Genomic DNA, 25680 nt, shown 5'->3' on the forward strand with positions numbered 1-25680 from the left:
TTCCGATTCCACATAGGTTGACTTGTGAATCGTGGACCGGTTCGGATGCCGGCGGATTTTCCTACGACGTAATTCCGGGTTGGTACGAAATTCCAACAAAAAATCTATTCTATCGATACAAATACCCCTAAAACGGTGTTATACCCACTCCAAAATGTTTATTTAGCAATTATATGGTAATATATTGACATTTAGTTGAATTAAAAGTTTGCAAAATTAAGTTTAGATAAGTTTTATATAGAATTTCCAGAGTTATATAAACTTTTATACTAAGTAGTTAGTAAACTTTATATTCAATCCAAATTCTTTTTTTAATCAGTCAAGGATGCCTATTTGGAGTTGGGAGACTGGATTTATGGTGATTTGTCAACAAATAACATTATTTATGTTAATTTTTCGAAAGGTGTACATACTTTTTTTGCACCTTTTTTATTTTCGTAATAGTATTTGTTATATAACTTTTTATAGAAATCATCTTTTCATGAGATTTTTGTAGCAAAATGTTTGGCATGAGTTTTTGAACAAAACGTAGTACTAGGTTCCTGTCAAACTTTAATTTTTTTACATGTTTCATCACAAAATGTGCATAGTGCCCAAGGGGTGTAAATACTTTTTTTACATACTGTATAATTGATTTTTAAATCAATTTTAAAAAAGTAACTTCGCGGCCCTTCTTGACAGAAAAGGTCCTACTTGACAGCTCGTTCCAAGGGGACCATAGTTGATTCATCACAAAAATGTTGTCTTGTCAATTTTTTTGTTTTTTTGCATAAAAATTAAAAAAAAATGATCAGAAATGGATTTTAATCGTGTTTTTTACCACTGTAAAAAAATTGACATAAGACTTTAAGACCCATTTTTTTAATCAATAAAAATATTTAAAATTATAAAATTATGTCCAGAATAAAAAAAAATGTGAATGTCATATTTTCAAACTTTTTTTTTTAATTTGACCTAAATTTAAAAAACTAGTGATGTCAAATGGCTTCTTTTGACAGTTCCATTCCGCCGGCCAAACAAAAATCTCATAGCTCAGCTGTTGACGATGAGGACGATACCTTGTCACCCAGAAGATCCTGGGAAAACTATGTTTACCAAAAGCGCTGAGTGGCTTGTATCGTTAGGAATTATGATGATTAGGTATGCAAAATTTAAACGGCGTTCTTAACACCCCCATCCATCTGGGGGTTGGCCTCCAGGGAAAAGCTGGGATTAATTTCTTCTTGATAAACACTTGCAGGAGGATAACATAACCTAGGTGTCTTATGTGAGCAAGACATGAGCTGGCTTATGCAATATTTGTTTATTTTTAAGATTATTTTAATCAAATAAAAGCAACGTTATCTCCAAGTAAAAATAACATTTCCTTAAGCTCGCTCAGTCGAGTACCTAAATCAAGAATCAAGACAAGATCTCCGTGGTCCCCACCCTCAAAGCGCAAAGATCCGGTCGGACTTTGGGGTTGCGATTTCCACCAGATAACTCCTTTGTTGCATGTTTTTCCCACCGCAGACTGACCAAGTCTTTCTTGCACAAAACAAAAAAAAACGAAGAAAAGGATCTGTTTTTCCACCCCCATCTTTCGGAGGCTAATCCTGTCCCGGATTAGCCCGCCGACGGTGGAAAGCTTGAGCTTGATGAAAAATGTACCGCTCGCGATGGGTCGTGCCAAAGGTATAAATAGTGCGGTTTAAGGATTTTCCATAAATTCAATTACGTCGTGGTCGTATTTGCTGTTTGGTCTTTCGTTCGCAATTTTTCTTTTTCCTGTGTTTACGTTCCATGGAGAACCGATTAGTTAAGTAAGGGGGTGGGGCTTCATAAAAAAATGAGACAAAGATTTATGGGGACTCGTAAACTGGCTTCGCGACGATAAATTGCCTCTCTTCTAATGAAGGAAGTGGTCGCGCCGGAGTTGTATAGTTTATTTATTGTCCGTGGGAGACAATATCGAGCGATATAAATTATGTGATTTAATAAAGATTAGGCCGGATATACTATCCACTGAGCCCGTGTCTTGAGTTTTTACTGTCTCATCTTTGTGGTTTGTTTATTTGAGCTAACTCTGAAGTTATTTCACAAAACCTGTGAAAAAGATTTTTTGAATCTTTTTTTTTTTTTTTTTTTGGTTGTCAATTACCTTCTTAAAAAACAGCTCTATTTCCGAACAAGTACTCAATCAAGATTATTTCTATAGATGAACATAAGTCGAGCAATTTTTTTTATCTTTTATTATTATATTTAATTTGTAAAGATTACAAAAAACAATCCTTAGACATAATTACATATTTCTGTAAACCTTACACCTTTGCACTTTTCCGCTCTAATGAAGGTTCGATTAAGGGGCATTAGCGTGTCCCAAAAAACACGAAGTCGAGGAAATCAATGCGCTCAGTTCTCAAATGATAGATAATCATGTTAGAAACAACTCTCTCATACATGAAAACTTTCGGAAAAATCGTTTACCACGTTCCCTGGGCATTTTTTTGAAAAAAGTCAGTTTTTTCAACAATCTCACCAAATCTGCTTAGAAAAAATGGAAAATCTTCAAATTTCAAACAGCCTATACCATAAAATGATGGTATGTGGTCCAATAAACAAGTTAATTGGCGATTTGGCCTTTTCAAGCCTTGTTTTCACTTTCCCGCTAGCTTTTATGTCGAAAAATACTTTACTTTTTTTTAATCTTTTCGCTCGGTATTGAACTCAAAAAATTCCTCAACTGTAAAAATACATGCATCTTGTAGGAAACATCAACTCTGAGCTGAGATATTACAGTTTTTGTAAAGAAAGACTATTGAATTTCTGAAAATGTTGAAATTAATCATCTTTGGCATACAATATTAAAGGAAACTAAACCCTTATTTAAAGTGAGGCTATATCGCATCTGTTTTAAAACATAATTAGCTCATTCCCTAATACTTAGACCACCTGGTATTGTTTTCTCATGGCACACTACGTGCTAAATCAATGAATTACTTTTAGTAAATAACTAATGTTTAGAGCATTTTACGTTTAAGCCAATCAATGCACGTTTGCTGCGTTTCCATGGATACAAATAAACAAATAAAAACTATAAGGTTCGATTTTACTCATTTTCGTGATCTGAACAACAACGTGACGTTTACGCTCCCGTCTTATAACTCCTGTTGATAAATCCGATGTTCAGGTAAATTTAGAAAATTACCCTTAGTATTTAGAATTTATTTTATAGGGAACCATCTATTAATCACATGGACATATTTATTAATCTCAGCCCCCCCCCCCTCCCCCCCCTCTCCTCGTGGTCATTTGTCCATGAAAAAACTTTTTTGTATGGCGCGTGAACAATCGCCATCCCCGTACAATTGTACTTAGCTTGCTGATTTTCCTATCTAGTTAGCATAACAGAGCACAGAGACATCGATTTGTAATTTTTTTATTTTTTTATTTGTATCCATGGAAACGCAGCAAACGTGCATTGATTGGCTTAAACGCAAAATGCTTGATTTCCTCGACTTCGGGTTTTTTTTTTTGACACGCTAGGGGGCATGCTTATTAATTTCTCGTCGCTTCATACCCTCAGTGACGTGATGGGAGCAAGGGCGTCTATGCGAAGTGTCCCTACACCCGCTACAAATATCTGGCGCTTGGGGATAGAAGAGGGAAACAATTTTGTTCTATGCGCCTTTATTTGTAGCATTAAAATTCGTGTAAAAAAACTTATGCCCGTGAGTGTACAGATTACGGAGTAAAAGATGATCGAATTGTTCATCTAGCGCTCACATGTGTTCCAGGAACAAGTTGCCTGCGGGTATGGGGATCATACATACATACATACCTTACACCTTCGCACTTTTCCGTGTGTGTGTTCACCCCTGCATGTTATTTACTTATTCTAGGTTATTTTCGATGTTGTATTGAATGTTGTTAGTTAACAATATAATTTAATTTATTTTTTGTTATAGCAAATAGAGGCATCATTTCATGAACTCAATATGCTCACTCACCAACCAAAACGTGAACAAACTTTGCGCCACAAAAACGACCAAAGTGATCATGAAAATCGCTTAGCACCAATCTTCGTTTTCTTCCTTTGATTTGACTTTACTCATTGATTTTCTTAACAATCGATCATGCATTGTATTTACATTTTTGTTTTATTTTTCTAACTCTCAACCGTTGTTCCACGTTTCACCGACACCGACACCCTCAAGAGTGCTGGGAGAACAAACTCAACTGTTTCAAAAACTTTTAAACTTCTTTCAACTAACATTTCCCCCATTTTTTTCGGTGCAGCTCGCGACCGATGCGTTTCCAGATTGGCCTACCGAGTACGATCGAGAACAAGGAGAACACCCGGCCGTACGTGATCCGCGAAGGGCACGCGGACAACGATGACCAGAACGACGGCCCGATCTGCTACCGCGAGGACGACGCCGACCGGGCGGCCAAGATCGCCCGCAAGGAGAGCCTCTCGATCAAGGTGGGTTCAAAAGCGTGATTAAATAATTTAAAAGTTAATTAACAATTTTGTTTATTAAACTTCCAGTTGGCCCTGCGGCCGGACCGGCAGGAGCTGATCAACCGGAACATCCTGCAGATGCAGTCGGACAACGAGAAGCAAGAGTCGAAGGAAGCGATCGGGGCGCGGCTCATCCGGCGGCTGTCGATGCGACCGACGGCCGAGGAGCTCGTCGAGCGGAACATCCTGAAGAGTAAGTCTCAAAAAGCAAAATTCGCTAGATGAAATTACTGACCTTTCCCCAATTTGTAGCGCAAACTCCGGCCGAGGAGAAGAAGCAAAAGGAGGAGAAGAAGCGCTACCTGCTGCGGAAGCTCAGCTTCCGGCCCACCGTGGACGAGCTGAAGGAGAAGAAGATCATCCGCTTTAACGACTACATCGAGGTGACGCAGGCCCACGATTACGACCGGCGGGCGGACAAACCGTGGACGCGGCTCACCCCGAAGGACAAGGCCGCCATCCGGAAGGAGCTGAACGAGTTCAAAAGCTCCGAGATGGCGGTGCACGAAGGCAGTCGACATCTCACCAGGTATGTTGTCGCTTGTTTTGAGCGAAAATACATAGACATGTTTTGTAACTTTTTCACTTTTTTTGATTTTTTTAAATCTTTATTTCAATTTTGAAATTGTCAAAAAGAAATCTACTTAAATTCTGATGTCCTTTTCAACATTTATAAGATATTTTACCTAAAAAAAATATCAAAATACATACATTGTGACAAATGACCATCGAACCGTGTTGGTCGGTACTGTAAAGGCACAGATATTATGTGTCGAAGGTCTAGTGATCGATTCTCGATACTGACACTGTGGTTTCTACTACTAGTCTGTGCACTTTTTCCTCTTTTTCCTTTAATTGTAATATCCAGAGTCGTTTGCATCAATACTTTGAAATTATTTAAAAGTACCACATTTATTGAACCCAATGTTCCACTGCTGATCAAATCGGTAAATAAAAAGCTACCGATTTCTGTATAATTTAACTGAAATTTGATATTTTTTTTAAATAACTTAACTCAAGGAGGTATTAGACTATGACAAACAAACAAACAAACTCGCACTTCTTCGTGTTTGACAGTTTGCCAAACCTGCAAACTTATTTTTGCAGGTTGACGTTTCTGCAAACAAACAAATGCAGGAAAACTGCCAAACTGTCAAAAAGGGCGAGTTAGTTTGTTTGTTTGTCATAGTCTAATACCTTTTTTACCGTACAACAGATTTTCGGTAAAAAAAATCGTTTTTAAAAATGGTAACCCGATCAAATTTTAACAATTTCGGTGAATACTGATTCAAATGTAATTGAAAATTCAAGCTGACGATAACGGTATTAATTTTTGTGTTTTACCGAATTTGAGTAAAACATGACAGACCACTATTCTACCGACTGGATGTCCGTCTAAAAGTGCTCAAATCAATTTTCATCAAATTTTAGTTCCGAAAAAGCATTTGAGCATACTGTGATAATGTTGTTTTTTTTTAAATCGAATTCTACCGATTTGGTAACAAAGTTACCCGATTTTCGGTAAAATTGTTCGTTGCTTTGATTTGCTTGATTTTTAAAGAACCACATTAAGTGAAAAAATTTAAGAGCTCTTTTTAAAAATGGCGTTTTTTATCTGTTATATTTGAAACACGAAAAAACTTAATTTTTAATAAAATTTCGAATATTATTAATGAAACCAAATAAAATGATACTGCGATCTGGGTCTAACTGGCACCCATGGGCAGGGTTGATTGGTCAACATTTAAAAAAACTGGCTACCGCTAAAAATATCTGGCAGACAAAATTCTAACAATTTTAAATGGGGGAGGTTAGGAAAGTTATGAAATAGTTCAAAATTTTGTTGAATTCAGATGGTTTATTTGAATTTTGGGTCTCAAAAAGGTTGAATTTACATTTAAAATATGTTAAATATATTCTCTTAATTTCTTTTTTGCATTTAAATCGTTCATATTAATCAAAAAGTTGTCAAAATTTGCAGAAAATTAAAAGTCTGTCATCTGGAACAGAGAATGGTTTATCTGTACTTGTAAAACTGGCATTCTGCCAACCCTGGCAACCCTGCTAAAGAGGGTGTCAAACTAAAAAGTGACTCCGTTCGTTTGACAACAATTGGTGTCAAACCATCGGGGTTTCTGTATTTTTATATGACCTAATCTCACCCCCAGACTCAATTTCACTCCTGATGATGGTATGGTATTATTTTGGATAATACAGCACTTGTTCGGTAACTGGGCTGAGAACGAAGCCCAGTCACCGAATGTTGCTCGCTAACTGGGCTGAACGAAACGAGGGGAACAACGATGCATAATATTTTCCTGATGAAAAATAAAAATATATCTGGAGCAACACGAGAAAAGGGCGGATAAGCATTTTGACAGTTTGAACTATTTTGCTATTTCTCAAGCTTCAGGTAACTTTTTCTCAAAATTCAATGTTTGAAACAAGATCTGGCCTTCCCAGCTACCGTTTAACAGAACAGGGTTTCGTAAAATAGTTGCCAATTGCCTGGGAATTGCAAAATAGTTGCAGCTGTCAAAATGCTTATGCGCCCTTTTCAAATTTTGCTCCAGATATGTTACTCAAATTTATTTACAATGCTTACTTTTCATATTTCTTTAATTGTGACTTGAAATCAAATAAAAGTTTGAAAAACAGTTTTTTATTTATAGAACATGATTTTTGCATCCATTAACCCCTCGGTCATTTCCGTTTGTTTTGGTTTTTTGACGTTTGTCTGCTTTTTAACTGGGCTACGGCCCAGTTATCGAGCGCCCAGTTAAAAAGCAGCCCAGTTAAACAACGCTCAGTTACCGAACAACTACTGTATTTGCAACTGCCTTTGTTAATGAAAAAAACCATGAAAACCCAGGTTTTGCTTTATTTTTATGTAAACGAAGTTGACTTTATAGCTGTCGGCCACCATTGCTAGTACCAACCACTAGTGTCTTCCTTTTTATCTACAAGGAATTTTGAAATCCGATTGATCCACACGGGCGGGACATGTTATTTTTATGTTGCCTATGTTTTTTTTTTCATTTTTTTCAATTTTCTAAAATAATTTTGAATGATTTAATTTTTTTTTGTGAAATCTATAAACATTTAAAAGACTTATCCATATACTACAAAGTATTACTAGTTGTGCTGTATTTTGTAAAATAATGCCATGAAAATAAGTCGGGATTTTGTTTCTTTATTCATGGCTCCTTCCATACGCATTTTTTGCGTCTTTTAATTTAAATAACGCAACTTTTTATGCATTCATTCTTACAATCTTCTTTCACTTTTTCTTTCACAGGTTTCATAGGCCATGACAGCTGCAATGCAGGATCAAACAGAGACATTTTGCCGTTCATTACTTTACATTTCTTATTAAGAACTACTACAACAACCATTTGATTGTGTACATATAAATCAACCAACCAACCATCAGCAGCAGCAGCAACAGTAACACAAATTGGAATAATTAGCAGCCAACCCTGGTGAAGTCGGAACTTCCTGTCAACCCAATCGGAACCTTAAATTTTTGAATCACGCCGCAACGTTTTAACCCTTTGACGATTGGTAGCAGCAGCAGCAGCAGATTCCAGGTTCTGGTCACCCAGGTAAGGTACGGCGTTTGCACCGTAACAGAAGGTCCTACAAGTTTTGTTTGTAGTCGAACTCGCTTTGGGTCATCGGGGGATGGGAACGGCAAAAAGGAACAGAAATATTAAAGCAGTAACAAAAAAAAAACACAACAAAAAAATTGTTTCAGTAAGAAATTAAAGGAAACCTAACAAAAAAATATATTAAAGGAAAAAAATAATAATACTGTGATAATGTTGACGTTATTAGAATGTTACCGAGCAAACATAACAAAAAAACATGATAATGAAAACACAAAACATAAGAAACGTGGTGAGATTTAGCGGTTAGTGGCTTTGTGGAAGAAATTAGTGCGGAGCAAAAACCCACGAATCGGCGGTAGCATTTTTCCTGGTTGCGGCAGCTTGTGCTCGTGGGATCGGTTGGTTATCTGAAATAGAGGAAATTTTATGATTTTTTTTTCAGATTGAAAAAAAAGAAAAATTTAAAAGAGTTATTTAAAAAAAATCTTTTCATAAAAAGCAACATTTTGAATATTCTAAAAAGTTTTACTGAGCAATAGATCTCATTTGTATAAGTTTGACGTTTACTGAGGGTGTAGCAAACCAAGAGCAAAACCCAAAAGAGAACGAGCACCTCTTCTATCTTTTGTGAAATATGGTGAAAAAATAGTTTCGAGATTTTCGAGAAAAATCGATCTCACCAATACAAACACAGATGGAACGTCAAATTATGTTTTCCGCCAATTTGAATTTAAATTATTTTAAATCTTCATCTTACACAATTCGATAGAACGCCCTTTTTAAATGTCACTCTAGATATTTTGACGTCTAGACACAATGCATTTTAGGCTTCATTGTTTGTAGTTGACAATAAGCGTAGCACCCGCTTGATAGAGAGAGCATTCAGCACTCACTGTGCGAGAGAATCGAAGAGACCAGATTCTCTCTTCCCTCTCTCGACAAAATTCAAACTCAATGAATCGATCTCACGAATACAAGATGAAATGTCAGAAGTCGCATAATTTTGATATTAATTTTCGCAAACGGCCAAGGTATTGTTTATTTTAAATGAGGCAGGATTTCCAGCTGTCAAAAATTTGTAGTTTGGCCAAAAAGGGGATTTTATATTTTTATTCCAGGCAAATTAAGACAGATTTTTTTTGGGTGGCCATCCTGGATAAAAAAATCTTTTTGAGCGGATTTGTTTTTTCAAAAAAAAAATGTTTCTCAAAGTGTTTTTCGGTTCAGAAAATTGACAAATTTTCACTTTTCTGAAATTCCCTGCCTTAAATATTTCAATATACCTTGTGCACGCACCATTTTCGGAAGAGTCTTCGTCAAAGAAATTCACTGAGAGAGAAAATCGAAAGAGCTCTCTCGCGTGAGATAAAATGCAGACTCAATGGTTCGTTCTCACAAATACATTTGGACGTCAATTTTCGAAGACGATTAATGAAAGAGAGATTCATGGGAATATAATTTACTCAAGAATGTTCTTTTGAGAATTTTGAACAGATTTTTATCATCTCGTCGGTAAGAAAAGACTTCAAAACTATCATTTACAGATAGAGATGCTATGGTAAATGTAAATCTTAGTTGTTCTTTCTCTTGAAACATAACCAACAAAAGCATAACGCCGCCGAAAATGCTACCGAAAATTAATGTTTGGAGCAAAAATTAAAAGCAACAACACTCACGCAGATATCACACCTCCAAACACAACGGTATCTTGTATTATCACAAGAAAAAAAAAACATAATAAAAGAAGGCGAAGAAGAAGAAAACACCTTTTTGACACGCAAATCGGACAAACTCCAGCGGCTGGCATGGTTGCCAAATTTCAAGCGTTCGATGTTTGCGGCAAAAAAAGCCTAACTCCTCACACACTTCTTTGGGGGGAAAAACTCTGAAAAGAGAAAACAGGTTGGAACATGGAAAGCTCTGTATTTGTACATATCTTGTGGAAACATTACTACATTGCTAACCACTAAACAAAAAACATGCAAAATAATGCAAGCAAATAGAACAAATCGAGAGAACAATTTGAGAGAATTAATTGGATGGACATATTTTTTTAAATTGATAAAAACAAATTAAACGTACAGATAAAAAAGAAAACAGTCACACACTCTCATACTTTAAAAACAAGTAAAATTATAGTGGAATCATTAAACACAATAAAACATTTAAACAAGCGAAAAAAGAGCAGCGCGCAGTGTGAGAAAACGAAGTGACGACACACACACAACAAAAATAAGCAATTACACTAATCGAACCATTCTTGATTGGGAGCAGTTGGAAATCAAAATAGGGCGAAAATAACAACGTAAACAAAAACAATGCGACGCAAGCGGGGACGAACAAAACTTGATTGAAGATGGCGTTTTTTGTGTATATTTTAGTGAGATAAAGCGAAAATCGAGATTTTTCGGCGAATCGTTTTCCAGGACGCGAAAGTAACTAGGTTTGTTCCCGTTTTTATTTCTTTCCTTTTGCACTAGTTGTAAAGGTTAATGCGATTTGAGAGAACGATAAGAGAGAAATCAACACAATACAAATTACTTTTAATTTTTCGTTTTCGTTCATCTATTACTTTCGTTGTAAGTTTTACGTTACTTTATCTGTAAAATGTAATTAGGAGAGGAAAAAAAATCAAGGACGTTTTTCCCTTTAATTATTTTTTTCATTTTCCGTAGCAAGAAAATAAAATCGATTCATACAATCTGTAAGCTTAGAATAGCAAATACCGTTGTTCTGTATTTTTTTCGTCTCAAAACTACGGTTTGCCAATTTGAAGATGCGTCACATTTCACACGCATTAGCAAAACAAAAAATTAAATTACAATAGCGACGTCGCCACCACGTGGAGCGTTTGGTGCGTTCGACTCATCGAAGTTAAAGAAGAAGAAATAAAGCTGAAAGTAAATCGTATTGAAGAAATTCTAAATCAGTGGCAATTGTCGTGGAAAGAGCAACGTTTATAAACAACAACAAAAATGCTAGTAAGTAAAAGCAGAAAAAAAATCATTAAAGTCGACTGTTCCGCTTTTTCGTTGTATTATCGTGTAGACAAGTAAAAAAACAAGAAAATAACTATTAAATTGGACGAAAGTGGCGAAAACTACGCCGAAGTGAAACAAACACAGACACACACACACACTATAAATAAGCTGGAACTATTTTGTAAAAAGTAAAATACACTCTTACAACACAAACACAAACATTCAATTAGTGACGTTTTCAAAATTACCGTGATCATCTAATCATATAGCAGAAAACAAGCAAACAAACAAAAAATGTGGGGGAAGAAACAAGTCAAAATAAACATTTAAAGAAAATCACACACATTAAACGAAAGCAAAAACACGCATAAGCCACAAACGTAAATTTGAACAGTTTAAACAAAAATATGTATAGAAAACAAAGGCCGTGTGTACTCCTAATAATTGCAACCAAAAAAATTAGATCAGTTTTTCAACAAACTCAATTTGGAAGAAAAAAAAACAAACGCGAGAAGTCCCTCTTTCCGCTTGACACAAACATACACAGAAACTCGGACGCAGGACTTTCCCCCAGACGAGAGAACACTTTTGGACGTAACTATTACTTTCTAGCAACAACAACAACAAAAGCAACAGGATTGAAAAATAACCTGACAGAAAGGCAGTTAAAACAACAACATCAACAAAAATAGTGGAAAAAGGTTATAAAAAAAGAAGAAAGAGGAAAAAACACATAGCGTTTAAGTGCGTCATGCATATATTATATTGATGAAAGAAAGAAAAAAAGAAGGAAATTAAAATCAATAATTTGAAAACACAAACTGAGAAGGAAAGAAAACAAAAGAAAAATAATGACAAATAAAACAAATGATAAATTTATGACGGTGGGGTTGCGATAATTGTGTGCCGAAAATTTCTGGTCCTCCTTGCCAAAAAAATGTAAAAAATATCACATATCGACCTTTTAGTGTTTAGGGGCCTCCACAAAATTATTTTTATTATTTTTATCCAAAAATAACTGTTGAAAGTACTGCCAGAAAAAGTTGTTAACACTTGTAGCCCCAAAGGGGTAAAAAAAATTAGAAATGTAACTTCACCGGCCCTTTTAACCCTTGGAAAAAAAGTTGGAAATACCTTTTTCATTGTATCTTAGGGTAGACGCATCTGTTTTGGATCTACCTTGTTGGATTCTTGACATACTTTCGGATCGCATGCAACAAGAATCATCCAAATTGTTTGAGTTTTCGCCGAGATACAACCGGTTGAAGTTCTATAATCTCTATCTCTATCTGTATCTCGAGAATGTATTCTTTGATCGATATTCACCATTTCGACTATTAAGAGAAAAAAATACAGTTAAAAAAATCCCTTTTCAAATTAAATAACTATTCAAAACCCGGATTTTCAGATTTTCGAAAATACATCTTTTGAGACATAGAAGTAAGGGCTCAAAAATTTCCTGCAAACAAAAAAATGTTTTAAAATCGAAATCTCAAAAAATTCCTCATTTTATATTTCAGTTTTTTCATCGAACTAGGCCGATGATCAAACTTTGAGCTAAATCTATGACCTATATTTTTTTAAATGATTTTTGAAAATCACTCTCAATCATGTGACTCAATTTTTGGATACGTAAGCGTCCAAAACATTGAACATTGACAACCCTTTCAAAAGTTAAATACAAAAGAAAAACATAGGTAGGTCAGACATTGTTAATTAACAAACATAAAAGCTTCATAAATAAGGGGAAAGAAATTTTTTAAAAAATTTGTGCATCTTTTGCACATTTTTAGTAGAAAATTGTGATTTTATTTCAAAAATCACCACCAACCACTGCACTGTTTGTCTATACATAAAAGCCTGTGCAGATTTAGCAAAAAATCTCCAGGTCCATATTATACCCCTGAATCGACTACTTTGATTGAAAATTAAAATTTTCAGAGATGGTCAAAAGACAGGTTATGATGGTCAAAAGATAAGGTATGTAAGGCGGGGATTCCCAGCTGTCAAAATAAATAGTTAACACGAAACCCGGATTTTGTATGGAGATTTTCAGAAAAGTGAAAATTTGACCATTTTCCGAGCAAATTTTGCCGGATTTTTTTCTGTGAAGTTGTTAAGAATGCCAAACTGAACCGAAAAACGCGTTCAGTAGATTTTTTTAAATATTTGTGTTTTAAAAGCGTATTTTGGTTCAGTTCGGCATGCTTAACAACCCCACAGAAAAAAATCCAGTAAAAGTTGCCGGAAAATGGTCAAATTTTCACTTTTCTGAAATTAATATAAAATCCGAGTGCCGTGCTAACTAACTATTTTGACAGCTTGAAACCCGCATTACCTTACTTGGTCAAAAGACAGGTTATGACTACATTTTACACATTTTTTAAAAAATAAAAAAAAACAATCGAGCTGTCAAATCTGCAACCGGGAGTTAAACTTTCTGTGAAGTTTTCCATGGCACTTCCAAAAGTTTAACTCCATGTTGCACGCACACACTCTCACTTTTAATTTCTCGGTACAGTTCAGACTCGATTATCCGAAGTTCGATTATTCAAAGGTTTATTTGGGTCCTCGGATAATCGAATCATAAACAAAAAAAACGTATTTTTTATTTTCTTACTGTTAACATCCAATTCGATTTCTGCGTTCTCAAAAACGACCCGAAAAATCAGGGGGCTAGAAAATAATATTACCATATTATATTTTAAAAAAACCTCATAATTTCTATGTAATCAGTGCAATCAGCTGAAAATAATTTAAAATGCATTCCCCTGCGTTTTTTATCATTTTACAAATGTTTCGAGTTAATTTGAAAATATTGGAAATTTAAGTGCATTTTCGATGAATTCGCAAAGAGTTTGTTTTCGCTTAAACATATTTTTTTAACTAAGATTTTTTGAAAACTTATTATTGCAAAACGACTATTAGTCATTTTCCATGAATATTTGCCCAGCCTTCAACCTCGGCCACCAATTTGTTTGATTTGTATGTTTCCCCTTAATTCAAGCCAATTTTTGCATTTTTCTTAGTACCAAGGGGGTTGGTCAAATTCTCGCTTTAAATAAATTTGCTTGATAAAACTAGCCCTCTAGCTCAGAAAACCTTCGCGGAGGTCCGCAGATTCTCAAGATAAATAAGTTTAGTTCATAAAAACAGACCTTCCAAAACTTTGCATACCAAGAAACACCTCAACCTTTTACAGATTCTGAAAGTACGTTAAATTTTCCATAAGAATCAACATTGGGCTAAGGATTTAACATCTCGGTTGGAGGGGACTTCGTGAGTATATGGGTTAGTGGAAGTTGAAAGGGTGGGTGTTGGAAGAGAATTTATTTGATGTTGGGGGCTATATTACAATTAATGTAAAATTGGGAAAGTTATAATAGAGGAGGAATTGATGGGGGTTATAGAAAATTATGGAAAGTGTAATGTTTGAATATAGGTTGTTGGGATATAATATATTTATAATTGGGAAATGTTAAATGGAAATAATTAAATGTAAATGGTTATAGGGGTGGAAAGGGTAGGGGAAGGTGGGGGGGGAGGTGGGGTAGGTTAGGGATTTGGGTGTTTGTGTTATGGGTGATTGTATATTGGGGGGGGGGTGTGTGTAAGGGATAATAGGTGGTATGATGAATTATAATTGTAGTGGAGTAGGAATTAGGGGTAGTAGGAAAGAGGATGAGGGTGGTTAAATGGTGTTGTTGGGGGGTGTGGGGGATAAGTAAGTAGATTATAATGGAGTTATATTTTATGTGAATATGAGATATGGGAAGAGGTTATAAGTAATGGTGTATTGGTTAATTTTTGTAAATTTTATATGGATGATTTTTTCTTATTGATGGGTATGAGAGGTGTTGGGTAAGGGAATGATATATGGAGTTTGTGGATGGGTGAATGGGGAAATGTAGTTATAAGGGGTTTGGGTTTTGGGGAAATTTTAGAGTGGGGGGGGGTTGGTGAGGGGATTGGGAGTTTTGAATTATTTTTTTTAGTTGATGTTTTGGATGTGTTGTGGTGTTGGAGGGGGTGTAGGTGATTGATGTTTTTGTAATAATGTAATTGAGGGAAGGTTGTTTGTGTTTGGTTGATTGGGGGAATGGGGGGAATGAGTTTGGGGAGGTTGAGAGGGGGGGGGGGGGGGGGGGGGAAAGTTGGTTAGGGGGGAGAGATTGGGGGGGAAGGCAAAGATTTTTTGATATGGATGTGTATTAGGATAGGAGAAATTATTCTGAAAATAGATATTTTAGTTGAAGCAGGTGTAAGTGACGTGTAGGAATAAACTGAATTGTATATAAAAGAGTGTTCTGCTTGCTTTGTAACGTCACGGAAATTCTCAATGTTGTATCTTTGCGAAAAATTGATCAATTTCGGTCTATACAATTGCATTCAACGGGAAATTTATCTTTTTTTTCTGGATATTTCGGGGTTCCGGCTGTGATTTTGAGGCGTTTGTTCTGATTGAGGTGCCTGAAAACACGATATTTTCGGTTTATTGCAGTTTGCGTCAAAAGACAATTTTATACAGTTTTGAATGTTTTTTTTTAAAGTTCGTTTTACAGTCCTTAAACTATACAGAATCCAATCACAACATCTATTTCGTCATTAAAATTTATTTTTTATTATTTTATTCTTTTTTTTTTTCAAAGGTATACTAGCCCGGAGAATGTGTCAAATAAAATCTATTCTTCAGCATAGCCTTGCTTTTTTCAAACACATGTTTTCAATTTTATTGCCATTTTTAAGCCTGATCAATAATATCACCTTTTACCCTCGCTCGCCAAAGCCAGAAACTTTTGACAGCGTTGACAGCTCTCCGTCCTCACGCTAGTTCGCCAGCACACCGTTTCGCGCTAGCATCGTCAAAACAAAACGGTGTGTACGGCGGTGTGCCATGTGAACAAAGTCATCAACAGCGCTAACGGCACACGAGTTATCTTATGAATGAATGACTCTCTCTCACAAATGAACTCTCTCGCTCTCACCACTACAAGGTCACGCGTGCGTGAGTGAACTTTCTCCCACTCTCTCACATGGTTGGCTTAACGCGTGACACTGGCGAACGGTGCTTAATTTTTCGATAATTGATTGTTTGTTTCGTATCAACGAAACAAGGGAAAGTGTAGTTTTGCGTGTTATCTAAGAAATTTGACGCAGAACTGCGTATATTTTCGATCGTTGCAATATCTTTCAACCAAAAAGGAAAACACGTTTCTTAAATAGTGTGAGTGACATCCTGATCGCTACTCGCGCTAGCTCTCTCGGAGAGCCTCTCAGAAACTGCTCTATCACCCGTCAAAACAAAAAAAAAATGCAAAGGGACTGTGAGTCAAAAACTTTAGCTAAATTTCTGAAAGGTAAAAACTGGAAAAATAAACTTCAATTTCATTGTAAATTCTTATTATCTTTAATTATACTATGTTTTGTTTACTTTTCCTATAAATTTCTGTATAAAATCACATTTTTTTACGAAAAAGATGACGCACATGACATCTTTGACAGTTGAACACACAGACCCTTTGGAGGAAATCAGCTCACGGGGATGCAAGTGCACACAAACACACACGTCCACAGAAGGCTAGGTGCATTTTCCTGCGTGTTCATTCGGTCTCGCGTCGCAACAGCAGTCACAAGTGAGAGTTAATCAGTTTTTGGTGCGAAACTTTTGTGTAAAGTGTGTGAAAAACAAGTGCGGTTTTTAGGGGGAATTACTTCGGAAATTCTCAATAATTCAGGAGGAACGTTCGGTAAGTTTAGTTGGAAGTTGTTGGGACTGGTGTGGGATTAGATTTGATAACATTTTGGGTCGCTTTTGTGATGCTAAATTTGGACTTGTAGAACTGTCAAATTTTGGTTAATTTCAGCGGTATCCGCTAATTTCCGTCTACTTATTATTGTTCAAAACACTCGATCGATGTGAATAATTACCTTTAAATCACTTAGCTTAAGTTTGTATAATTCGATTTACGATTGAAAAACGATTAATTACTGACTTGCAGCCAGCCGCTGGACAACATTGGATAACAAAACCAAATCATTTGTAACGTAACTTCACATAAATTCTATCAAAACTATGCTATTCGTGAAACTTATGTTCATTTTATTAAGCCGATGATGTGTTAGTCTTGTCCTTGAATTGAAATTTTCTCCGGAAACAATTAAATTTAGATTAATAAGCAAACAATGAAATTCGTCCAAGTTTTTATTGCAAAAGCAGGAATCTTAGTGTAACTCTAATTAAAGCATTTTGATTGTGCATATTATTCTGTTGGTGCTTGTACAAAAACTAATTTGAAGTTTGTCCAAATTTCATTCAACAAAACAAACATGCTGGCAGTGATGCCAGCAGCAAATTATGAACCGTCAATTCACCTAGCAGGGATGCCAGCGATGGCCAACGTGTCTTAACATTGATCATTGATCATTGAGGATGAATCAGTTTACGCAATGCATGTAATTAAAAATCGAATCCCATTTACGGAGCGTGGCTCAAATTATGAGAACTTCCTTATCTCGCAGTAAAGTGGGTGAGAGGTGAGAAGTGAAATAGTTTTAGCCCCCAAAAAAGTCAACAAAGTGAGCGGTGAGTGAACTTGGATGCATGCTTTTGCGTGACTCTCATTGGTGCGTTCAAGCGGAACGATGGTGTTAATTTTGCTTTGAAAAGAGATAATTAGATTTTCAACCTCTTTGAAATTCTATTAAATACTACTATTCAAACCTAGATTCAAACCCTTTGCTTGCCTTCAAACAGGAGCGCTCAAAATTTTTGAATGGCGGACCAAATTTGTAGCTCTCATGAGCTTGCAGCCAAAGAGAAATAAAAAAGTTCAAGATGGTATGTCAGAGACATAACCGAAAGACATAGGACAGTATAGGGCCTTAAATTTTTATTAAGATTGCTGATGTTTTCGGATTGATAGTGAAATGTAAAACCAGATTATTTTATTTTGCTTGATTGGAAGATTGCAGAATAACTCTTTCGTGAATGTTTTGGTGGTCCTGAAAAGGACCGTTTAATTTTTGCCCTGGAATAAAGAAATGAGATTAGGCTTGATCCTGGCTGGGTCCATCAGCGGTGTTCCAAGAGGGCGGGGGGATGGTTTCCTGTTAATAAACAATTGATGATGGTTGACTGAATAATTAAATACGTTAAATATATGAATAAAGTGGGAAGGAGACGGCGTGGCTGGAAGGGGGAGGGAAAGAAGGGAGGGGGGGGGCGGTTGTTTGGTAGGTTTTAGTGTGTAGTACAGTATGTTTTCGGATAGATAGTGAAATGTAAAACCAGATTATTTTATTTTGCTTGATAGAATTGTTGCAGAGTAACTCTTTCGTGAATATTTTGGTGGCCCTGAAAAGGACCGTTTAATTTTTGCCCTGGAATGAAGAAATGAGATTAGGCTTGATCCTGGCTGGGTCCATCAGCGGTGTTCCAAGAGGGCGGGGGGGATGGTTTCCTGTTAATAAACAATTGATGATGGTTGAATGAATTATTAAATAAGTTCAATATATGAATAAAGCGAGAAAGAGAAGGAGTGGGTGGAAGAGGGGAGGGGCGGTTGTTGGGTAGGTTTTAGTGTGTAGTACAATATTGTTCTGCTTCTTAAAGTAATATTTACATTTCATTTGGTTCCTGATGTAGTGATGTTAATGTTTGGGGGGAGGGGAGGGGTCAGTGTGTTTAGTTAGTGTTTACAAAAGTTTTCTGGTTTACTTAAATTAATGAGTTTACAGTTCATTTGTGAGTTTGTGTTAGTGTAGGTGTAACTGGTAATTTACATTTCAATTTCTTCTTGTAAAATCCGATGATAATATCGTCGTGTCCGGCTTTGAACGTTTATGGATCAATGCAACTGAGATGGCTCGGGTTCTTCAGTTCGTAGTACAGACAACATGGGTCTGTGGTAGGAAAAATAGCATACATACCGCGAATTGCTCGCCACATGTATGCCTCTGGTAAATGTGAGATCAAGGACCGTTCCACGATTTGTGGTCGTCTGTCTCACGTCGTTAGCTAAGGATAGTTGGAAGTGCTCGCCCATAAACTTAATGAATTCGACATTTTCTCGTTTGGAAACGTCGACATTAAAATCACCGGTTACTACCATTGGCAAACCAGTGCGGGCAGTCTGGAGCAACTTCCGTGCCAAAAACCAACCTTTCTGCTTCAGTGTGGTTCCTGGGATGATGTACACCGAGAACAGCAGTACCTCAGTGCCCATCACATCCACTGTAGCAGCGCAAACGTCACCGTATTTATCTGCCACACCGAAAAGTTCGTCTCGATCTTGACTCACCAATTCGGGAGTATACGGGACTGCCATGCTGGTTTTGGTCGTCGTCTTTCGATAAATTGCCACACCGCCAGATCTTGCGTCATCCCTTTTGGACTGGACAACACAAGTGTAGCCTTCAATCTCGACCGAGGAGTTATCATCCAACCACGTCTCGCTTAGGGCCAAGTAGTCTACACTGGTCAGTATGGAATCGATCGATATATCCTGGTGATGAGCGCTCAAGCTTTGGACGTTGATTGTCATCAGGGTGCATGCTGGTCCACTACTCGCCAACACCTCAGAAAAATCGTCTCCGATCGTTCGATAACGGTTATTCCTCAAGCGCTTGTATTCGTCCCGCAACTCACGCATCGCTGGAGAGTTGTTTGCCTTGGCGTGGTGGAACACAGGCTTTTCCTTAGACGGATCTAGGGAGGGATTGTCCGCGTAGGTCAAGTAGAGTCCTTCCAGCGAAGTAACCCGTGACAAAGCAACGTACACCAGCCTTTGCTCCTGCGAGCGACTGTACTGGTAAACGACCTTGGAGAAAGTTCCACCTTGTGACTTGTGGATTGTCATGGAACAGGCACTCGCAATCGGAAATTGAATCCGCTTGCATTTGATCGTACCTCCAAGAGCGATGTTCACGTGCTGCTTCGTGATGGGGGTCCAATCCTGCTGCAGGAGATGGGGTCGGGCGTTAACGACTGCCTGCGCCTTAGATCTTGCAATGGTTCCGATTTTCTCCGTATCGAATTGCAACCAGAGTCTGTAGATCACTTCTTCGCCGGCGTCGTTTTCCCGCATCTCCACATACTTCAGCTCGCCGATTGCTCCGTTTACCAGATTATCATCGCCATCGATGTTGGTAGTGATCATGTAGGGCTTTCCAATGCAAAAACGAACCATATATGGCAGCCCACTCGTTTGGGCTGTGCTCATTTTATGTAATTTCGTTCGTGCACTGGTTGCCTGAGCGGATGTGCTGTGACCTGTGATCATATCGTCGGCAAGACAGTCCAGACCTTCGAGCCCACTCAACGCTTCTCTGTTGAACCGATCGACATCAACGTTTTGATGGAACAGCCAAACGGCGTTGGGAGCTTCCCGTTGGCAGTCCTCCACTGACTTGAACCGACTCTCGATCAGCGTCTTCTGTTCATCCGTCAGTTTCTTGCCTTCGCCAATCGCGGTGAGGATGGTGGAGAACACCACATCGGTCTGACGCATGACCTGATCCAACTCGTACAGTCGGATGTAATCCCACAGCCAAGATCCACCAATCGAATTTCTCGGAGCCTTATAGATTGGTAAAGCATTGACTGGATTCAGCTGATGTAAATCTCCGGTAAACGTAACGTTCTGGTTAGCGAATGGGTGAAGGTGGTCCAAATGAATATCCTGCAAACGTATGTGCATTGTTCTGAAGTTACCTGCGCTAAGCATACTAACTTCATCTACAATGTGGAGCTTCACGTTTCGGAATTCATTTCGGTACGTCTGCAGCCATTCAGGGCTAAGCTTTGAGTCACTCTGGCGCGATATTGCAATGCGGTAGGCACGATGGACCGTAACACCGTCAATGTTAACGGCGGCTTTGCCTGTCGACGCACATGCAATATACGCGTTGTTGCGAGAGTTGTGACCTTGGCTGTACCGGTTATAGGTTTCCATCATCAGACGCAGTGTGAACGTTTTACCACTACCCGCTGGTCCAGTCAGGAAGATCTGCATCGCTGGAATTTCAGGATCAAAGCTCGTCAGTCGATGGATGATGTGGAGGATCAACATGCGCTGCTTCTCGTTAGCCTGCCGCATCCAGGCACAGTAGTCAGCTTTTGGCATGACATTCGAACGTTGTTTCACAATCGCTCGCAGTGCAGAAGTCGGCAGGTTTTCGATGTCATCGTTGTTTGGCTGCATGTCGATGCTCCTCACGTACTCGTTGTGCTTCTCCGTGGCGGCTCTCTCTTGCTCGCCATCGCCTTCCTGTGCGATTATTCGGAGGTATTCCTCAACGGTCTGCTCCAAATTCAACTCACAATCGTATTCCTTACGTTTCGCGATGAGCTCTGTCTCATGCGAATCGTACAATTGGAGGAATTTGTTCTGGTCCAGCAGGTCGACTCGTTCATTCCGGAACGGCAAAAACAGGAGCACTGCCTCTCGCTTGTACTCGACCATTTCGCTCATCGGATATCCTCGCCATCGCAGGATTTTGGCAGTGCCTCGTAGCTTGTAGCTGTTTTTGGTGCTTTTCATCGGTGCATACCATGCGACGAAATCAGCCAGGCACACATCCTCCAATCCATCGCGGTCCTCATACTTCTGGACGATGTTTCTGGTCCACACGTCCGTTGAGTCGTCGTCGAGTCCCTCGTTGTCCATCTGCTGGTGTCGCTTCCGGCATCGGGTTCTCTCATTTGGCCACATTGTCGGCACAAATTCGATTTTCCGGCTTGCTTCGGACATTGGTAACCGGAGCAAGATCCACGCTGCTTCCTGTGAGCACATCTCAACACTGTTGAGTACTCTCACGCCCAACTTCTTCAGCAAGCCTTGATAGTCGTAGTCGGGATACTGCTCCTGCAGCTCGAGAAGCTCTCGGTGAAACGCGCTGATGCCTCGATTTGTCTTGTTGACGTAATCAACCAAATAAGAGGCGCACGAGTACTCGTCCATGATGAACTGCAGATCACTGTTGGAGCGAAGTACACCGCCAATCCAAACGTTGAATGGATTCATGTAGAGCTGATTCATCGGACGCTTGAAGAAGAACGCTGGTCGCTGTAGCCATGCACGAATCACTTCGAGGTAGTATTCCTCGGTACACTCACAATCGGCCAGAAAGTCTTCGAGAGTTTCGAAAGTCTTCGTTTCCAGAATCTCACGAAACTCGAGAGCACGTTTCTTCAGTGCAGAACGACGACTGTCATCAGCCGGAAGGGGCACCAATACCCGATCCTCGTTCATCGGCCAGTACGGAATGTTGAAACGACAACGTTTATCGTTGTGTTTGTAACACGTACGTGTGTGAGCGTGCTCTTGCTTCTTGCCAAGCAGTGGTCCCAACCAACGGAAGGCATCGATGGAGCAGAGAGTGTTGATCATTTCAATGGTGGCGGGCATGTCCTCGGAAACGTCCTCACGAGGATCGTTTGCACACCAGAGCATGATGTGGGCATGCGCGCTACCACGTTGTTGAAACTCGATCCGCTTGAAGTAATCCACAACGTAGTATTTACCAAATGGACTGAACCGTTTGGACTTCAAGATGCGCATTATGACGTCAACAAGCTTGTCGATGTATGCAACACACGTCACAGGATCTTCAACGACCAACTTTGCCTTTTGAAACGCGCTTAACTCCGACAGCGGGTCGGCCAATTCAAGGTCATCGTAGTCACTGGACAATTTGTGCAGCACCTTCAACAGTTCTTCCCATTGAGTTTCACTGGCGCTCAAGGTGAGAAACATTGTTGGTTTACCCAACTGTCGAATCATGGCGAAGAGGTCCTGTTTGCGTCCTTGCCAGTACTGCACAGAGTTCGGTATCCCTTTGAAGAAAGCCAAGCCAATCTCCATCATATTCCTCTGGAACTCTGGATCGCTGAGCTGGGCACGTGTGACGTTATCTGTTCCCACAGATTTGAAGTGGCATTTGAGCCCTTCAATCATACGGCAGTATAACACCTTCATGGCCATGGCCAGAATGTGATCTGGACGAGCACCCCGCCTGTCAGCTCGCCTAGCTTCACTGCTCGCCTTGTTGAACACAGTAGCTTGTACGCCTAGCTTGATCGTTGTCGGGAACCCATAGTATATGTCGGGATTACTCAACTCCTCGGCATTCTCATCGTACAAAATACTCGAGGGCATTCGGTTCATGGTAGGGCAAAGCTCCAGGTACATGTCTTCGTTCCACATCGCAGTTTGTTGCATGCTAGCCAACAGCTCGGCTTCATCTTCGATGATATCCAGTGGCATTGCTTCTTCCGCCCGCGAGGGACCCTCCTGTGGATCTGCTCCGAACGCATTCAATCGTTCTTCGTCAAAAGTAATGCCCTCACGTTTATACAACGGAGTAGTTACGAGATACTTGAGCCAAGCATAAACAGTCCCCTTGCAAACCCACCCCGAGTAATGGCTCGATTTGTGTGCAGTGTGCTTCTTGAAGCTCACATTAATCGCACAGTCATTATCAAGATCGCGAGGAAGAACCCGAACCATCTCCTCAACGTCTACCGGCACATTGATCACCTGCCCAATGATACCATAGTTGCCCAAAGCATGACACAGACGACGAATCACCAGAAAGATGAAACGGGGAGAAATCAGCCGCTTGCTGATCATATCCAGTTTGGGAAGACCCGGTGGTATCGGCGGGTAAACAAATCCGTTGCTTTTGGACAGGGTTGGGACCTTTCCACGATTCAAGCTGCTGTTGCAGGTTTGGCACACCATGAAACCTTCGGTTGAATCAAAGTCGCCGGCTTGTACCAGTACATTTCCTCCAGCTTCAGTGATGGGCTTCAAGTCGTTCTTGAACCAAAGTCTGTCGCAAACGCTGCACACAGCACCAAACGAGTTCTCAACGAAAAGCTTACGGAACTCAAGAGTGGCCCTGTCGTAGTTCGGTCTGCTTGCATTGCGAGGACCTGGCTCTGTGAAACACGATAGAGTTGACCCAAACCTCGAAAACTTCGCATAAATTTAAAGACCTACCCTGGCTTGCCCCATCTGAAATGCTATCCGACTGACTTGGTGCAGAATTTGATGGCATTTCTAAAAAGTTATTTTGCGTGTTTAGTAAATTTTTCACAATAACACAATGTGTTTAACGTCTCACCTTCTTCATCAATCTGCACCACCGGATCATGGAGGCTTATTGCGTCTACCTCCATGGGCGGATAAATCCCTAAAAAGTTGCGTATGAAAAATATTTGAAAAGTGCGTTGAGATGGATCTAATAATATCGAAAATTATATATTAGCATAACAAATTTTGTCCCTTTGTTTTGAGATGATAATGTTTATAAGAGTAATTGGAAATACAGTGATAACACAAGGCCGAATATTTTCAACCTGAATTAATGTTCATTTCATTTAAAATCGTATCTTTGGCATGACAAGTATTATGTTGGAAATTTATTCCAAATTTTTACGTTCTTTTGAACATAGTGCTTAAAATCTGTAAAACAATAGGCTAAAGAGATTACGCTAATGTATTAAATTTTGATTCTTTACGGAAATGCTAATTTTTCATCTAATTATAACTTTTATTTCAATTTATCACTTTCCAATTTATTTCAATTTATCACTAGAAAGTGAATAAAAGCTGTAGAAATTTAGCACGCACACACACACACACACACGCGCACGCACACGCATAAATTTTCTACGATCGCACTTACCCTGTTCGGGATTCTCCGATGCCGAATTTGGAACCGAAATGTCCGCGGTTCCTCGTCTACCGCCCCGTCGCACACCTCCAGCAACGAAAGTAACATCCGCGGTAGCACCTCCTTGCTCGCTCCGACCGAACGTTGTCTGTCCAGTCCTCCTCCTCTCCCGCAACCGTCTCATACGTTCAGCAGAAGTGCTGCCAGACGCATTCGACCCTTCCGTTGCATCTCCCACTCGCTCCTGCCGCCTCCGATTTCCTGGATTGGACACCGACGGTCCAGCCCCAGAACCTTCCGGGAACTCATCCCCGTGCTCTCCACCTCCTTCAGCAGCTCGCTTCCGTCGCCTGTACCGCCTCATGCGTTCAGCGTTGTCCACTGGCGCCGCGGTAGGCTCACCCGCCAACTGCCTCTCCTCCTCTCTCTCCTCTCTCTTCCGCTTCCGATAGGACGCCGTGTACACCTTCTGCAAATGCTTGGACATCTTGTCTAGCCGCAGTTCAGTAGGGTTATGAAGCGCCAAAAATGGTGCTACTAGGTACTTGAATGCTACATCCCAAGATGGGAAGCTCATTTCAATCGATCAGCGTGAAGTAGCAAAAAATCATGATCGGATTTGCAAAATAGGTTTAACAAGATTTAAACTTAATTTTAAGGCTTCTAGCAGAATGTTTCTCGCTGACGCAATGAATTTGATCTTGAGGCTCCAAAATTATTCGCCTTTAGCAATTCAGTTTGTTGGTCAGCAAAATGTGGTCCAAAATGGTTGGATAATTGGAGATGGATATTTGAAAATTCATGATTGGATAAACACACACACACACACACACACACACACACACACAGAATTGTATACCCAGAATGAAGATTACTCTTTCGTGATAATTTTGTGGCCCTGAAA

The 25680-nt window shown here is 39.2% G+C and overlaps 2 protein-coding genes across 7 annotated transcripts in view; one reads left to right on the top strand and one right to left on the bottom strand.

The window, feature by feature from the left end:
• LOC120412567 (myb-like protein Q) overlaps positions 1-11975 on the top strand; it is a 175570-nt gene extending 163595 nt beyond the window's left edge. For all 6 annotated transcript variants that reach the window (XM_052710842.1, XM_052710844.1, XM_052710847.1 and 3 more), the window contains 4 exons: positions 4279-4465; positions 4532-4697; positions 4757-5033; positions 7803-11975. In XM_052710842.1, coding sequence (XP_052566802.1) covers positions 4279-4465; positions 4532-4697; positions 4757-5033; positions 7803-7818 — 646 coding nt within the window. In that variant the 3' untranslated portion in view covers positions 7819-11975. The remainder of the gene's footprint in view (positions 1-4278; positions 4466-4531; positions 4698-4756; positions 5034-7802) is intronic.
• A 6961-nt stretch (positions 11976-18936) lies between these two features.
• Positions 18937-25263, bottom strand: LOC120428837 (uncharacterized). The gene is made up of 4 exons (XM_052709882.1): positions 24789-25263; positions 24225-24293; positions 19258-24039; positions 18937-18998 (listed from the first exon to the last, which is right to left on the bottom strand). The coding sequence occupies exons 1-4, from the start codon at positions 25261-25263 to the stop codon at positions 18937-18939; spliced, it is 5388 nt and encodes a 1795-aa protein (XP_052565842.1).
• Positions 25264-25680: the final 417 nt, after the last annotated feature.

Source organism: Culex pipiens, chromosome 3 (assembly GCF_016801865.2).
Source record: "Culex pipiens pallens isolate TS chromosome 3, TS_CPP_V2, whole genome shotgun sequence".
Lineage (NCBI taxonomy): Eukaryota > Metazoa > Arthropoda > Insecta > Diptera > Culicidae > Culex > Culex pipiens.

Coding starts and splice junctions, on each gene's coding strand:
- LOC120428837 (XM_052709882.1), bottom strand. CDS start 25,263: ATGTCCAAGCATTTGCAGAAGGTGTACACGGCGTCCTATCGGAAGCGG. Junction 24,040..24,224: donor GGTGCAGATTGATGAAGAAG/GTGAGACGTTAA, acceptor CGTGTTTCACAG/AGCCAGGTCCTCGCAATGCA. Junction 18,999..19,257: donor AACCACACTGAAGCAGAAAG/GTTGGTTTTTGG, acceptor TTCCTACCACAG/ACCCATGTTGTCTGTACTAC.